Source organism: Esox lucius, chromosome 2 (genome assembly GCF_011004845.1).
Source record: "Esox lucius isolate fEsoLuc1 chromosome 2, fEsoLuc1.pri, whole genome shotgun sequence".
NCBI classification, from domain to species: domain Eukaryota; kingdom Metazoa; phylum Chordata; class Actinopteri; order Esociformes; family Esocidae; genus Esox; species Esox lucius.
The window spans coordinates 31,829,575-31,846,131 of record NC_047570.1 but is presented as its reverse complement, the minus strand read 5'-3'; the positions used below and the strand labels follow the sequence as shown (position 1 = coordinate 31,846,131).

The window sequence follows — 16,557 nt, the reverse complement described above, 5'->3', positions numbered from 1 at the left end:
ATTCTCAAAACTCTGCAGTGCAGATTTAAAATGAGGGTGCCGATTTCAGTTCCAAGCTGAAATCTGAGGTCTTGACACCTTGCAAATCTGGTTTGTACCAATCAGTGAGACACAGGTTTCATTATTTGTTAAGGGCACTGGGTAGAATAGAGCTTCAGTCACAAGAAAAAACCCAAAGCCTCTCTTTCACAGAGAGTAGAGCCCCACAAATAGCCTACCTTTATTAAGCTAATCCTATTTGAAACCAGACTCTTCCAATATGCAGCCCCTGTTCCTTCCTACAAGGAAAAGGAACAGGGAATGACGGCTTAGGTTACACAACAGGCTAACTTCTAAACCCTCAAATCACATTTCAAGCCTGTAAAAGTGGCTGGAGAAACTAGTTGACACATGTATACCAGTTCATTATTCTGAATTATGCTTCCAACCCTGGCAAGTGGAACAAAAAAGCAAAACAGCAGGACAAAGCCCAACCATTACAATGAAACAGACATTTGGTGTGTAGTACAGCCAAATAGCAGATCTTAACCCATCCCAACCAATATTTAGATGAGTACTCAATTGAAGCAGGATGCTTTAGGTGGAAATAAGATTGGCCCTGGGGATTAGGGTATTTCCAAGAAGTGGTCAATATAAGTGCTTTTGAAACAACAAGCAGAAACCAAGGGGGTTTCCAATGCACTGTGCACGTCCTCTAAACCAAATCATGCTATACACACCTTTGGAAATTGACAGGCAATAGACCCTTTTCCGTGTTCACGAACATTGCTTCAGCGGGGCGAACCGCTAGCATCACATTTGGAGAAACACCAACAAGCCAGCAATGTAACCAATAGTTAGTGATATAACTAGTCAACGTTAAAAATGATTGCTATTAGTAAGAGAGACAGTGAGGAAGATTTAGTCTCCTACCATGATTTCTAAATATTGGCATTCATTATCAGTGCAAGTGGACTGCTACTCCAGTAAACTTATATTAAATAAAAAGTCTGACGGACCTGTATGCACAAAATCATGAAACGCCATTTGGTTTCTGTTTTGAAGAACCATGACAATATATCATTTTCTTCCCTGGTCATTAACTACCAGCTAGGTTGTGAGTTCTTTGGCGCCCTTTAACTGGAAAGCCATCTACAATCGGTTGTGAGCCTATTCAAAATAAATAAGAAAAAAAGATATATACATGTTATACTCAAAGTGGTGAGACAAATGAAGAGAAATTACTGTACTAGCTAATGGCAGTCGCTAGGTCACAGCATATAGACACCATCTCCCTTACAGCTCCCTGTTGCCTCTGGTCTAGCACGTCTCCCACAGATTTTCTTTATGCATGGGTATTTCTTTGCACAGAGGAACTTAACTGGGGTGGTTCATATTCCTGCCATGACACCCCAGAAAACTGAACTATTGCCTCACTAAAACCTAGAGTGCACCCAACTAAAACGTGTGTTTTTCCATGAGTGGCTGAGTCACGGACGTCACCCTGCGGTTAAGTCTTGTCCAAATGTCAGTGTTCCATGGTGCGGCCAACACTGAACAAAATCCCAAAGCCCTTAAAAGGCACTCCGCCCTGGGGGACCTTAGACAGTGTTATTCATGTCTGAGAGATTTCCGTGAGATGCGTTTCACACGTAACTGGTGAGGAGGCACAAGGTGTGTTCTGAAGGGGCGAGCAAGATCTGAAAAGGGAAAGTAGCCAGGTTTTGTTTCACTTCGCTAAGACGCCATGTTGTACAGATAGTACTGCTGTAGTCCTTTGCCCTTCCTCTCCACTCAGAGGGCTCTTTAAATCTGCAGTATATTGGATAGATTTTCATGCCTGGTGAAACGTCCAATATGGATTGAAGAATGCATTTACTAATCACATTTGGACTACAGCAATTTAACAAGACCAATACGCCAAATAAGTAAATTCTATTGATTTGTGTCCTGCTTCTTTGTAAAACAAAAAGTGGGAATTAACCCGCTTATTATTTCTAGATACAACAGATAACTATTGAGTCATGTGGCTGGTAATCTACTGTAAAATGTATAGCCTACACTTTTTACATATGGCTAGTTGCTATCGTTCTATCAGCAAATGGTTTGAGTCTTGCTTATCATAAAACCGTGCCTGTGAAAGCAACTACAAACAACTGTGGCAAATATTATAACGTATAATGTATTAACAAACACAAATGTGGTTACTTCGCTTTTAAATTGAGATATTGCCTGAACATTTTGTACAACAAACAGCACCGTCCTTAACAGAACAGACAGATTTGGTGGAGACTTGAGAAAGCATTAATCCTTAGCTATTTCTACTAGTTAACATGCTTACGTGAGTTTTCATTGGCCAAGGAACCGCAGAGGTATAGAATTAGCTTGTCAAAAGCAAATTATCAATGGAAACAATCATTTCTACTAGTAAATGTGTGTTAATACTAGCCCTAAATCAAACCCTCGAAATACAGGCAACCATCCTAAGAAGCCCAAAACTCCTCGCGGCACCAGTGATCTGTTGCACGTGCTGTGCCAGCTCTCCCTCACAGGCAGAAAATTCCAGACGAGGGGGGAAAGCCACGTCAGCTCCTCCCCACCGTGCGGGTTTTGTTCTGCTAATCAGACCGCATGCCTCAAGGATTTCAGGAACCCTGGAATGGTGTCTGCCTTAATAGACCAGTTCTTTCAGCCAGCCTCTCGCTCGCTCGCTCGCTCGCTCCAGCCTGGTGCAGCTGAAGCAGAGTGGACAAGCCATTCAGTGTGTAGGGGGTTAAAGACTTCATCCATTCATAATGCTGTCCTACCCTCCCCCCAACCCCCCTAAACCTCAGTAAGCCACCCCCCTCCATCCCTCAACATCTAGCTCGCGTGTTCCCCTCATGCCAAGGCACTCATTTTTCTTCCCCATATGCCCATGTGAAGCTGGCGTAGGACTTAGATGAATGGTATATATTACTAGAATATATATATTTTAAAAAGACCATCAAAACTCTTGCCCCGCCCCTTTTTCCTTTAAGTTGTTTGTTTATTTGTCGTCGTCATCGACCCTACACCCCCCCCCCCCCACCCCAAACCCTGGCTTTTCTGCTACTCACGCATTTAGAGGCGAAATGAGGCGCGTTGGAAATTTGCTGGCTGACAATGGAAGACAGCTGCTCTCACTGCATAAGGCTTTCATGAGCTGAATTAGTAGCACAAGCTAGCCTCTCTCCCTTCCCCCTACTTTGCTTTCCGCACAGCATACTGATCCAGACACCACACACGCCTAGCCTTGTACAAAGCTTAGGAGACAGAGGGAGGGAAGGGAAGAAAAAAAAAACACAGGCATGAAAGGGCTTTGTTTCGCAGATCTGTGATCGTGTTTTGTAGGACTAGCCCAATGTGTTTCGGGACCTTGTATCCAACCTGCCCATCAATTTTCAATGAGGATACTGTTGCTTGGTGTACAGAGGAAACGCTTGCCAATGTGAATACATATGAGTGAAGAAACTTGAGGGCATTCATGAGCTAAATACAAAATAAGCTTACTCAGTAACTCTATATGAAAGCAAATCAATTCACAACTACAAGCCTTACATTGTTAATGCCACACTTCCATGCAGCTTACTCCGCTACAGATTAATCTACAATCTCACCCAGCAAGGCACGGGGTTGCTCAGCCTCTACACGAAAGTGAATAAAATGGTATCTATCAGTTTTCACACTCAAAACTAGAACAATCACAATGGAAACTGATAGTGGCATATTGTACGGCACACCGGCTGAACCGCAGCTGCTCTTACCAAAGTCACCTTATTTCCGCAATAGAGGAACACAGTTGACAGGCTTCTCAACAAGCTTTGTGGAAGTCAACATTTTATTGCATCCCCTTCAGGAGCAAATGAAAAACAACCAAATAACTCTGTCGACAAAAGAAAACTGCCAATAGTGTTTTTCCCACCTTTTAGAAAATGCCCATAACTAAAAAGGTTACAATATTGAGAAAGTTAAAAGGTAACAGAGAACACAAGGCAAACAGTATCTAGGCTTTACACACCTGAACTCTGATTAAGGCAAGGGTATGTCTTTTGGAACACATTTCTGCTCACTATGGCATGAGAGTTGGTGCTATTCAATGTAAACCTAGCTGGAGGCAAACTTCTTCTGTTGAGTATGAAGGCAACACTTTTACCGCTCTTAGCAGCCTTCTGGAAAGGAGCAAAAAGGCACAAATCCAGCCACGAGGTTCCGCAGGTCACGGAGACTGCTAAATGTCTACAGACAGTTAATGACTAGCAAGCACTGGGTTTCAATATTAAATAATTCCACCCAAGGGTCACTCTTGACAAGAATTTCCTGGAATGCTGTCCGACATGACTATAACCTCAGCTGCCAGCAGCCTTTCCACCTCCATTCACTGGATGAGACCACGGGTAGGGCCATGGGGGATGGGGAGGGACCTGGTTTCTAAAGCAAAAAAATCTGTATTCTTGGTTGCATCTACAGTCACTGCCCTGGTGTTGTTTTAATCCCAGCCATGACAACAATGACACTAAAAGCAAAGTATAGACAACCCAACAAAAAAAGACCATGACACATGGGCCCTGTATTGAGGAAGTACATTTCAACAACATGAAAATATTGAAAATTGTATTGATGTCATAATAATAAACAGAACAGTTGGTGACACATTTTTAAATTACACTTTAAACTCATACGAGTCTCATTATTAACAGCCATTAACAATCCACATTAATAACAATCCAAATTAGCAAACATGTCAAAACCATTTCTCCAGTATAGGCGACTTATTAAAGTGAAGAATAATTGCAAAATGCCTGTGATACGTGGTGGGCAAGGTATGTGTCCACCATGTTCAATTTACCGTTGCAGCACTAAAGCCAGTGTGCAAAATTTGGTCAGAGGATCTTGACAGCAATGCAAATTCTTACACCAGTACCACTTTCAAAAGCACAAAAAAAGGACTGTGCTAGCTGACATGAAACTCCAAATGTTTTTGCAATTAACTAGTTGGCCTAAATATAGACAACATCTTGAGGGTAGGCATTGTTCCGTGACATTTGCGGCCTCAATTGTTAATGAATCCTTTACGCCATCTCGCCCACAGCCTAAAGATAACCCATTGTTATGCAAACTGTTTGAGTGGATGACTGTAAAAAGAGAGCTTAAACCAAGTGGAGAAATTACAGAAAAATAGGCATCAATGGGATTTGACCTGTTTACTTGTTGAGTATAATCAGTCATTTCTCTGCCTCATCCTGTTGCCTCATATCCCTTCTGTAATAGTGGCCATGGACAGCAAGCATTTTCCTGACTAAGGAAAGTTGGAAAGGAAAGCAGAACCACACACCAAAGGTAATGCCTTTTACATGCTAATGACCGGCAAACATGCTAATGGCCGGCAAACATGCTAATGGCTAGATCATGCACAGTAAAGGCTAGATCATGCACAGTAAAGGCTAGATCATGCACAGTAAAGGCTAGATCATGCACAGTAAAGGCTAGATCATGCACAGTAAAGGCTAGATCATGCACAGTAAAGGCTAGATCATGCACAGTAAAGGCTAGATGCTCAAATTAATCTAGCCCAATATTGATGTAAATGGAATATTGTTGTTTTCCTCAGGATTATGAATCCTTGTCTGATCTCAATTCCTACAAACATAAAGAGGAACGTGTTTACACTTCCCAACAGTTCCTTGAAAAACACAGAGGAGCCTAGAGAAAAGCATTTAACAGCTTGCATGCAAGGGCTTTGAGCTAACAATGGGATAATGAATGAAATGTGTCCTATTCAAATGTGGACAAAGGCAACACATTAAAAAGCTGAATTCAACAGCAACCTCAGGCAACCTCTAAAATGGTTCAGGATCTGACAGGAAAAAAACTAGCCAAACTGATCAGAGATCAGCTTTCTCCATCCTTCTTTTCACCATTAAGGGGACCAAAAGTTAAGGGATCGGTGATTATGCGCCTCATACTACACTGAGCAATAGGACAAGGTTACGGCTTCTTAATAGGCGGACACAGATTTGGCGTCATTCAAATTAAAGTAATAAACTAAAACTAAGCCTTCGAAATAGGTGGACGGTGGGTTTGCAGTCATTACCACTCCCTCGTGCTTACATCCCAAGCTCTCGTTTCTAAAGCCCCGTGTTTGTGCTCGGCTTGTAACCTCAAAGCCTTTTACGTTGTCGTGGAGACACAGGATAATGGCAGACATGTGGAAAACAATTAGTGTGGAGTGTTTTTACTGGAGTGGAGAGACAGGCTCCCTGAGGGCGATGGTTTCAAACAGGCAGAGGAAGCACCACAGGAATCACAGCAGCCCAGAGCCCTGCGGCAATATGATTCCCTTCACCTATCCTGCGCGCGCACGCACGCACGCACGCACGCACGCACGCACGCACGCACGCACGCAGATTCTCTCAACAGTAGGTTGTCAAATCAACTAACAATAAGCATGTATCAATGTAATTACAGTCAGCAAACAGGCAAGGAAAAGTACAGTGCAAAAAAGTTGAAGCTCTTTCAGTTGTTACACTGGATTTTCACTATGACAATTAATCATATCACAGACTTACAGCAGACAAACTATAAAACAACAAAACTTGTTCAGTAATAAGAAACCAATTGCTGATACCAAGGCAAATTCACACATGGATGGTTACCACAGGGCAAAGAAAACTCCATCAATTCAACAAAATAAAAACTACCTTGACACATTTCTAATCCTTAGGGAACTATCCTTGTAGCCTTCAAGGCATTTAACAAGATTACGAAACAGCAATGTTTGTTCTCTGAAGGAAGTTGCGGTAATCTTCCACTCAGGCAATCCACAGCAAATAAATGAGGGATCTTCATTTCCTGGACTCACACAAAAACTACAAGTCATCTGATGGAGATTAATCGCGCTTGAGGCGACAACAATGCCCAGATCTTCCTGCCGCTGGACCAGATCAGGTCGAACAATTTAGACCTGGTTTACAATACAGGTCAAAGTATAGGACAGGGCAGTCATCGATCAACTACATCATGTCTTGTATCAGAACAACTGACTGTAATTAACAGGTGGAAAGGAGTAGATTTTTCTAATGAAATGTAATTGTTCAATCCAGCTTCATATTAGTAGGGGAACAGTTCAGGAACATGACCAGATGCCAAAAACAGTTGAAAAGAAGGCTTCATCACATCACTTGGTAGTGTTGTTGAAATCGATACATTTACAATAGGAGAGTGAGTGTGTGTGTGATGTATGGAGCTTAATAAGATTAAGCTGATTGATTTCATGGGACTACTGAGGATTTGGGACCTACTTAATAGGAAATTGCAACTGTTCAACAAGCAAATGTTTCTTTCATAAAATAACAAAATCTATAGTTATTTGGAATCTGGCTTTGGAATCTGTGTTCCACCAGCACTCACTTTATCTAGGAAAACCATTATATCGGTGCAGTAACTTAGACAAATTTAATGGTGCTGTAAAATATAACATGATAGCGTACAAGCGTGTCATTCCATTTTGGGAAACAACGAAATGTGCCACTTGCCTGTGACTTCTTAAAGTAGAGATAATTGGTTATGGTTAGGCAATATTGTGCGTTTGACTGAAATACAACCGTGGCAATAATATGCAGTTAACATTCTAAACTAACATAATGACTACTGTAAGTGATTCATAATGACCTAGGGTAAAAAAAAACACGTTTTTGAGAAAGCTAACGGAGCCCCTGGGTGCCTCAGCAGGACCAAGCAAGTAGACATTCCAGCGCACATGTGGTAGGATTTGGCTGAGCGGTTTGGGGGAAATAGAAAGATGTTACCCAATCCCAGCTTGTTGTGTCGCATTATGTTTTCACACAGGAACTCTATGGGACAACAGTGGGTAGCACGGAGTAGACCCCAAGTCTCTTGATGGAATTACATCAATCACCATGAACAGGTAAGCCTACTCTCATCTACGCAATTGAGAATCCTTTCAAATCGCAAAAATCATCCCTTCATCCCTTCATCCCTTTCTAGGGTCCTTAAAAGCCATGGCACTAGTTGAAAGGAAAAAGCTGTAACACAATACCACCAGTCAGTCAGTCACAGGCAAGAAAAGAAAATCAAGCGAGCTCTCATGAGAGTCCTTTCTCCCCTAACAGCACATCAGTGCCTAGACCTACACTGAGTGGTGGCCGTGCTCTTTCACTCTCAAGCACAGCCCGTTTTCTTTAGAACTGACATTGCCAATGTAATTTTCCATGAGAGCTGCTCCATTAGTCAAGGCCAGCATCACGTCGAGGCAGCTGACAAATGCCTGGCTCCTCCAGGCTTGTATAATGAGAGCAGGGAGAAAGAGCAAGAGCGCGGGAGACTGGGGGGATGGGGGGGGCCATGCTGTAGTTGAGGGAGCGGAGAGGATTTATTACAGAACCAAGAGCCAATGCTTTAGTGGCTGTGTCCTAAGACACAGTGCAAGCAGATTGAGTTGCACACTCAATCAAAGATGATAAGAGCGTGCGTGTTTGTGACTCATCATTAAAAGAGGAAAAAATAGACTACATTTGGGGATGAAAAACAACATAATCATATACAGTTTTAACGGTCAAATTTGTGCAAAGCAGAACACTTTCCTATTCACATACTTGCCTCGTACAATAAAGGCTATAAACTGCTAACAATCTATTAGTAGAGGATTACTTCACATGCTGTCAAAATCTCTTCTTGACTTATGTTACTGATATAGTTAACAGTCCGGGAATAGTTTTTTTTATTATTGTTTTATTTCGTATATAAGTATACCATAATATTTCATGTACCATTACAAACTTACATGCTGTCATTCCCTGAGTTTTTCTGAAGAAAAGTTCTGTCTATTGTGAAGAAAACTGGAAGAAAACACACCTGAATGCATGTCGACTCCTTTCGATGACCACCAACCGATTTCTCTGAATTGTCTTGTGAATGCCAAACAATATATAAAAAGCTTTCTAATTATGCCCCCTGATCCAGAATGTGATATACAGAGTGGCTGTTTTAGGGGTGTGTAAACAATGAAAGTCAATGTGCGATGACAGTATACTGGGTTGTGTTCCAAAAATTATACAAGAGTGCATGCTGTAAATCCTCAACAGATCAGCTAGGAGAGCTGAATAATTCACATCACAGTGATAGCTAGGAGAGATGAAAATTTCTTTTTTTAAATCACCTTGAAGATTCTTCTTTCAGTCCTAAAAGTGCATTGAAATTACTGTGCTTTGGAGACACCCATTACACATCTCACTCAAAGCCTTGTACTTTTTTTGACTTACATATTCCTGGAATATTCTTCTCACGGAACTGAATGTATCTGGAGTATTTTCAGACTTAGTTATCAACATATGCTGCAAAACTAAAGTAACTTAAATGCTTTTCATATTTCTTCTGTGAAGTTCCTTTAAAAAAAAGCCTGAACACAGCCAATTTGGCCAGGAATCATGCCATGAATTGCAGTTTTGAAGATGATGCATACCCGGTCAAACTCCCCTAGAAAGGGAAAACCGATTCATTCATCAGCTTTAACATAATTAACCACATAAACAGGCCATTAACAGTAGAAATCACGTTTTTCCCTTACACTTTCTTTTAAAAAGCATACTTACGACCAAATTGTGCAACAACACATGCTTCATTCAGGCCCGGCTAATGTTTTTAGCCAGTAATAACTAGCAAAAAAACACAGCAAATGACTAATTTTAAGTTGTCAGTACACAACGGTCCTAAGCAAACACATTTTAGCAAGTAACTAGCTACTATAAAGTAGGCAAACACTGCTAGGCTGTCATTATTAGCAGCCCAATCCACACACTAGCATCTTAGTCAACAACAAGCTTCAAAAAGGACCCCAAATGAGCCTAACACTTAAGCAGTCACCGTAATACATAATACTAGCATACAAAAGTAAAATAATTTCACAAATATTATTAGTAATTATAAGATATATATCTGGAGAAAATGGAAATTTAATTTTAATAATCTACAATGTGGTATGGAACAAATTCCCATGGGTAATCCAATATGAATTCAGTGAATCACTTCTATCAGCAAACTTTTCCCAGAGACCCTTTCGAGTCAGAGAATTACTGACCCTGTCCTTTTCCGTAAGGCAGCCTTTTCTTATTGCTAAGCCATTTGTCCTTGAATTTCCCTCCATCTCTGAGTTAACACAGGAGACTCTGCGGCTTTGCATTCCCGACAGTGGGAAACTTGGACGTAAGAAGTCAATTCAAAGGCCCTCCCGACCTTTTCACTTTCAGAGCAGAATGGAAAGCGAGGACTGCTCTAGCGCCCCTCCCCCACCCAACTCAGACAGGCATCGCTGGGGCTTGTGGGATTAAGACTGGAACATGACGACAGACAAAACAGTCCTAAGCACCTCCCTGCACTGCTGTCTTTTGTACCCAGAGAGCATGAAAAGGCTGCTTCTGAGCACACGGCAGAAACACAGATAGGCCAGCTTAATGAGGGGACAAGATAAGCACGTGCAAATAGTTAAGCAACTACTTAAGCGTTGTTGTTTACTTATGCTACTTGCCTTAGACCATCTACGCTCGAAGAATAACAGACATTGAGAAATAGATTTGCCTTCATCAATCAGCTAGCCTCCCTTTAGGCTATACAATTTATGAGAGAAAAAACAAGAATCCTGTGTTGTAGAATATGCAATGATTTATAAAGATAAAAAAACAGACAATGACACATGGCTCTTAAAAGTACACTGAATATTGTGTTTTTTTGCCCCTGGTTACTTTGCCAGCCAAGTGGGCTAAAACACATTCTTATCTACAGCAAAAATTCTGGGAAGAATAAAAGGTTCACTTCCTTAAACACAGACAGATTTTTCCCCCCACCTTGTCAGAGTGGGAATTAGAAACAGTAAAGTTTAATTTACTGGCATAATGCTCTTGACCACTACGGTACAACAATGTTTAGTTACTAGATGCAGTCTTGTTGATTTTTCACACCAGTTGAATCCTGTGCACGCAGTAGACGGTTTTCCATAATGTAACCTAAAGACGTGACCAAATTGTCCTGACTGCCAATCATAGCAGACATGAAACATGAAAGAAAATGTACATGAAAAAAGAATGGGAAAGAGATGTCACAGCTCAATCCCCCTGAATAGCCCAGACAATGCCGTTCCAAATAAGTCAAAGTAAAGCTAAATAAAAAAACGATATCCATGAAAGACTTTGTATTCCCTCAACTATAGTGACATCTGAACAGGCTGGCAAGGGTTTGGAAAATGCTCTTGCATAGTGATTCACTTTCAGCCCAAACATTCCAAACAAAATAGTATTCATGCAGCGCAAATCCCAAAGCAGAAAACTGAAGAGAAACAGCACTCTTACCTTTTCATTTTTAACCTTCTTTAACGTTCTGCATTCACTATTGTCCAGCTCCTCCGGTTCAGTTTTAATTGTCAACGCTGGGACTATCCCAGACTCAAGTGCAATATTCCCTAATTGATCGGCCCCTACCAAGTCCGTAGATTGTGCATTCTCAAAGCTGGCCCCACGGTTACCCCCCAAAGCCACCTGAACTTGAGAAACCACCTCCTTTTCAGTGGCTGCTATTGCCACAACTGGCATTACCTCATTTTTCTCTTTCTTACTTTTCCCGCTTGCCCCCTCCTTGTCCTTTTTCCCACCAGGCACGTTTCGGGAGACTTTGCCACCCTTATCCATGCCTTTCCCAGTAGTGGAATTGTTGCTAGTGGCTCCCGAACTAGCTGCAGTGTTTGTTTGTTCCCCTTGGGTTCGCGTCAGGGCTTCTTTCTTGGCGCCATCTCCAGCTGAGGCCTTGCCACTATTGTCTTTTGAGTTCTTGTTACGTTTGGATTTAGATTTGCTCTCCTTGCCTTGAGGGCCAGGAACAGGACTAACGAATCGTATGTTGTCAGGCAGAGTGGCAACAGCACTGGGAGGAGCCGTCAGCGCCCCCCCGTCCTTGGTTCCAGACATCTCGAGTTTGTCCTTCTCTAAGTCAGCGTCAAGGTCGATAATCAGATTTCCAACACCGATGTCCCACTCATCACCGCTGTCGTAAGTGTCCACCGCATTCGAGTCCACACCTTTCCCGCCTGCAGTGCCACCACTTAGGGACATTTTAGTGCCAACGGCCCAGGTTTGCCTCAATGAGGTCCGCCACCTTCTCAGACTGCTGGGTGACTGGGTTGAGAGAATCCTTAGGGTCTAGGTATCCCCATCCCATTTACCCACATTTTGCCCTGAGGGGAAAAGAGAAAAATGGTTAAATCTATCCAGCACAGAAGACATCGGCCAATCAGTGACATGCAGCAGAAACGGCTGAGAAGACAAATTCCCAGAGTTTGAAGGCGACAGCCTACTGCAAAATAAAGGGGGGAAATAATGTTTAAAATTTCACAAGTTAGGTTATATAAAACAACCCAGACAAACCCTAAAAATGGGACATTGCGCCACAATTAAAACTGCCATCTTAATAACACAAGCCGGTGCATCATTGACTGTAAGTTGACTGCTTAAAGTAAAATATTTCACATCCCAATATCATACAGATTTACCATTAAAAACAAGACTTGCTTCACTGAACAATTGATGTTGACTGTGCAACACATCTAAGACTTGTAACACTTCAAAGTAAACAAGAGTCCCTTGTTTTTACAGTAAAGAATCCCTATAGGCCATGTATGTAGTCATAAATGCTCATACCTGACTCAATGCCGCACATATACGCATATATCACAGAGAGGAGTTGTTCTTGTTTCCCTCCCCATTTGGTGATGTCCAATTTGTGATTATGCCCTTATTTCAACACTGTAGTTTGAGGCGTCTTCTCCTTATGTGGCTCAGGGAATAGCCTAAGGCGTGTGCAACGCCAAAGGTTGTGGGTTTGGATAAAAGCATTTGCTAAATGAAAAATGCCCTCCAACACTCAGTGCCCCCTGAACACGTTTCGAGTTAACAGCCACAACTGAGCTCACATGCGCCTGACCTACAGCAAGGAGACAGGATAGCCCTGTCACATACCCACAACAGGCCGTGCTGAGACAATTTGCTTTGCCCTCTGCTAGAACCCCAGGCGCTGTTAGTATGGGACGCCGCGACTAAGGCCCAACTCGAGGGGGCTCAAGTTATTATAGAACCTAAATTTGTTACACATATTCCTTTGAACAAATACATACTTCCACAAGAGTTCATATTATATCAGGTTAGGCTACACGTGTGATTTAATGGGCTCACACCCAGGGCAGAATTAGCTACTAGTGCAAACCAATTTGAATGTCAGAGGGGAAACCATGAAGATTCCAGCAGAGCCTGCGAAGTGCCTATTGCCTGCCATCTCATTAGCTCCCAGGTGGCCCTTAGTGTCCAGAGGTGGTGATCAAAAGCTGTCTTTTGTATCACTAAGTGGACCTGCCCAGTTTAGGTTTGAATGATGTACGTGCCGCTAGCTGACAAGAGGATGGGGAAACCCCACGGTTGATGCAAATTGGCACCGAGACTGGAAAGCACAGTCAGCAAGAATGTCCTGGTCTTAACGCACACTGTCAACACTAAGGCGCTTGGGTGACTACAGAGCTAATGGAGGTCGTCAGGTGAGTATGTCCTCACACGTGTTGACCCATCCGACTTTCTGATTGTACCAGCAGTGTTAGCAAGCCATGTAGCTAGCGTTGTGACTGGGACATGACAAGAAAGTTGGTGAGACCCACGTGTTCTTTACATAAAAAGGTACAAGCCGCCTTCTGTCTGGCCACATAGACAGCTCGATCCTAGCTCCATTCCAGACCGGTCATACTTCTGACGTCTTTAATGGCAAGATAAAGGCATACTTTAGTTAAATTACATTGTCAAAGTAAGCTAATATTCGGTACGGATCAAGTTCGCCATCAATATAACGTTGTCACATTTACGTCCGACAATAATTAGTCAGCTTCCAATATATGGGCATCTCTAAGAGCGCTGTGATGATGTCAGCGACAGGACGCCAGTCTAAAAACAAATGCTCAAAGCAATACTTTAAAGGCACGGGCCAGCGCTGAATAGTGTTGCAGGGGAATCAGTCTTCACAGACGTCTTCCACAGTCACCATGGCAACCCTGAAAAATTTAAATCCTGATTGACGGGCAACGGAAGGCCCATCACCGTTCTGAGTGACTGGCTCTTACCCAAGAGGACTGCCGATAGTGTCACCGCTCACGGACGAAGATTAACCGGTCCTCAGTCACCCACGCTGGGTTTACATAGGCGTGATCTGGCAAGGGAACATTGACCGCGCTGGATCAACGCAGCCCTTGAATTATGGCAAAGGACAGCCGAAACCACAGTCCACAGACAAGACGAGGGTCCAGCAATCCATTGCAACATACACAGATAAGGCCAAATATGCTGACTCGACGACACCTTTCATTACCCTGTTTGTGAAGAACTATCTGCTGTCACCTTAACCACACCTGGGTACTATTGATGCGTTTGGGGTTGTCAATAAAATATATTTTATTGGTCTACCGAATGTTTTATACAAGTAGTTAGGCTTGTTTAGGTGGTTTGAGCTTAACAATGACCTAATTAAATATTTAATTAAAATAATCTACAAAGATGACAACCGGTCACTTTTCTTCCTGTGGCATTGGGGGCCGAATGTGCGCAAGATTTTATCAGCTAAATCAGCATTATTACTGTTTTGGAGTGTAATGTTTTGCATTTAGTGACCAAATACTGTGCCTCAAATGTTTTGGGGCCTTCCAGTAGGTGAACAACCGTTTTAGCATTTTACACCTGAAAAGTGGGCCAAATTAACAGTATTAGCATTTAAAAGACAACATTACTTAGCATTTTAAGCATTTTGGGCAAATATGCTGGCTAAAGCTCAGTACCCAGTTTTGGGTAGATTACTTTTTAAATGTAATCCGTTACAGTTACAAGTTACCTGCCCACATTTGTAATAATTGACTTTTGGAATACTCAAATTCAATAACAATCTGATTACTTTATTACTTAGATTACTTTCATGTTAAAATGCATTAGAAGACAAATAGGAATATAACCAATTGAACACTTTTTGGAGGACCAATCAATGTTAGAGTTGACATAACTGGCCATTAAAAAAAAAAAAAGGGTTTCTAAACCATTGATTTATCAGTCTATATGACTGGGCTACATCTCTACATTACACACAAACGGTCTGTCAGCTATGCAGTGATTCCAATATATCCAATAACACAATCTTCCAGAATCTGACTTTCTATCTGAACGTGACCCAAAATCTAAGGATATGTTAGACTATGTTATTTGCGTTTTATTAGTTTTTAAGCTTCAAAACATTGTTGCAAAAGAAACAGAAATTTCTCAAAAAGGATACAGATTTTTTTTTTTATAGGAAAATCAAGATATCTGTAGATTTTCACACATACACCAAATTTACAGTAGTCTGATGCTTCACTCCACAAACACATTTTCAAAATGATGCAGAAACCCCAGGCATGCAAATGCACATTTGCAGTTGTGAACACCCGCCATCAAATAAGTTATACCCGCACCACCATAACCTGTGAGTATTAGGGCCACCAGCCAAAGATTTTCAAAATGCAAATTACTGAACTAAACTGATTTACACCTGCACTCTTAGCCTAAAGTCTAATGTCGTCAGCAACCAATTATAACAAAATGTATATTTTTTCTGAGATCCAGAGCAAGCAGAATCACATTGCCTACCTGTATGGAGTTGAGGTAGCTGCACCAAATGCAAATCATCCTTTGGCAGTGGGCTTCCTGACACACCTTTCCTCCTCAAATATCTTGATAAATACCATAATGTTCAGACAAAAAGTACTGTTTTTATCACCCAAAACCGAAGAAAATTCAACTAGCACTTAATTAGTCACTTATTGGGTAATACACACCAACCTTTGCACATATGACCACACCCACACACGTTACTTGGATCCAAATAGCTAATGACATTTTTTTTTTCAATAAATGTAATCAAATCACTGTGTCAATTATTGTGCGCGACAATTCATTTTCAATTGATATAATCCAAGAAGTAATACATTTATTTCAAAAGTATCTGTAATCCGATGAGTCAGGTTAAGATGTTGGAAGCAGAGGAGGTTAGAAAGCCATAGAAGCAATTTAAGTAGCAAACAGAGACACTATAAAAGTAAATATTACACACACCAAACTAGTGCATGTACCATGACAGGAATATAGAAAATAATAAGGTGATTAAAATTCTTAATGCCGATTTGCTAAACACGGTGGTATGACATTGCAGGACACGGGAATGAAATCACCTAACTTTTACCTGTTCTAATAGGTTTGGGAACCGGTTCATATCGGCAGTAAGTCATCTCAGGGGGCTTGTGGTGTATTGCCACTAGACTACAGGTAGGTGCTGTACCAAGACACAGCCAGGCAGTTGTAGAGGACATATACCACACCTCATTCCTTATGGCTTAAAAAGAAAATACACGCCTTACCAGTGTATGCATATATGGCTTTCAACTACCAAAGACACTTAAATCACTGCCTTACACACATTGTGACAAAGTTGGCAGACAGTATA

At 41.7% G+C, this 16,557-nt stretch overlaps 1 protein-coding gene across 1 annotated transcript in view; it reads right to left on the bottom strand.

Annotated features, from left to right (window-relative positions):
* The window catches only part of LOC105013895 (zinc finger protein 609), a 91,376-nt gene that overhangs the window by 55,338 nt on the left and 19,481 nt on the right, over positions 1 to 16,557 (bottom strand). Inside the window, exon 2 of the mRNA XM_010875749.4 lies at positions 11,358 to 12,235. Coding sequence (XP_010874051.4) covers positions 11,358 to 12,113 — 756 coding nt within the window. The 5' untranslated portion in view covers positions 12,114 to 12,235. The remainder of the gene's footprint in view (positions 1 to 11,357; positions 12,236 to 16,557) is intronic.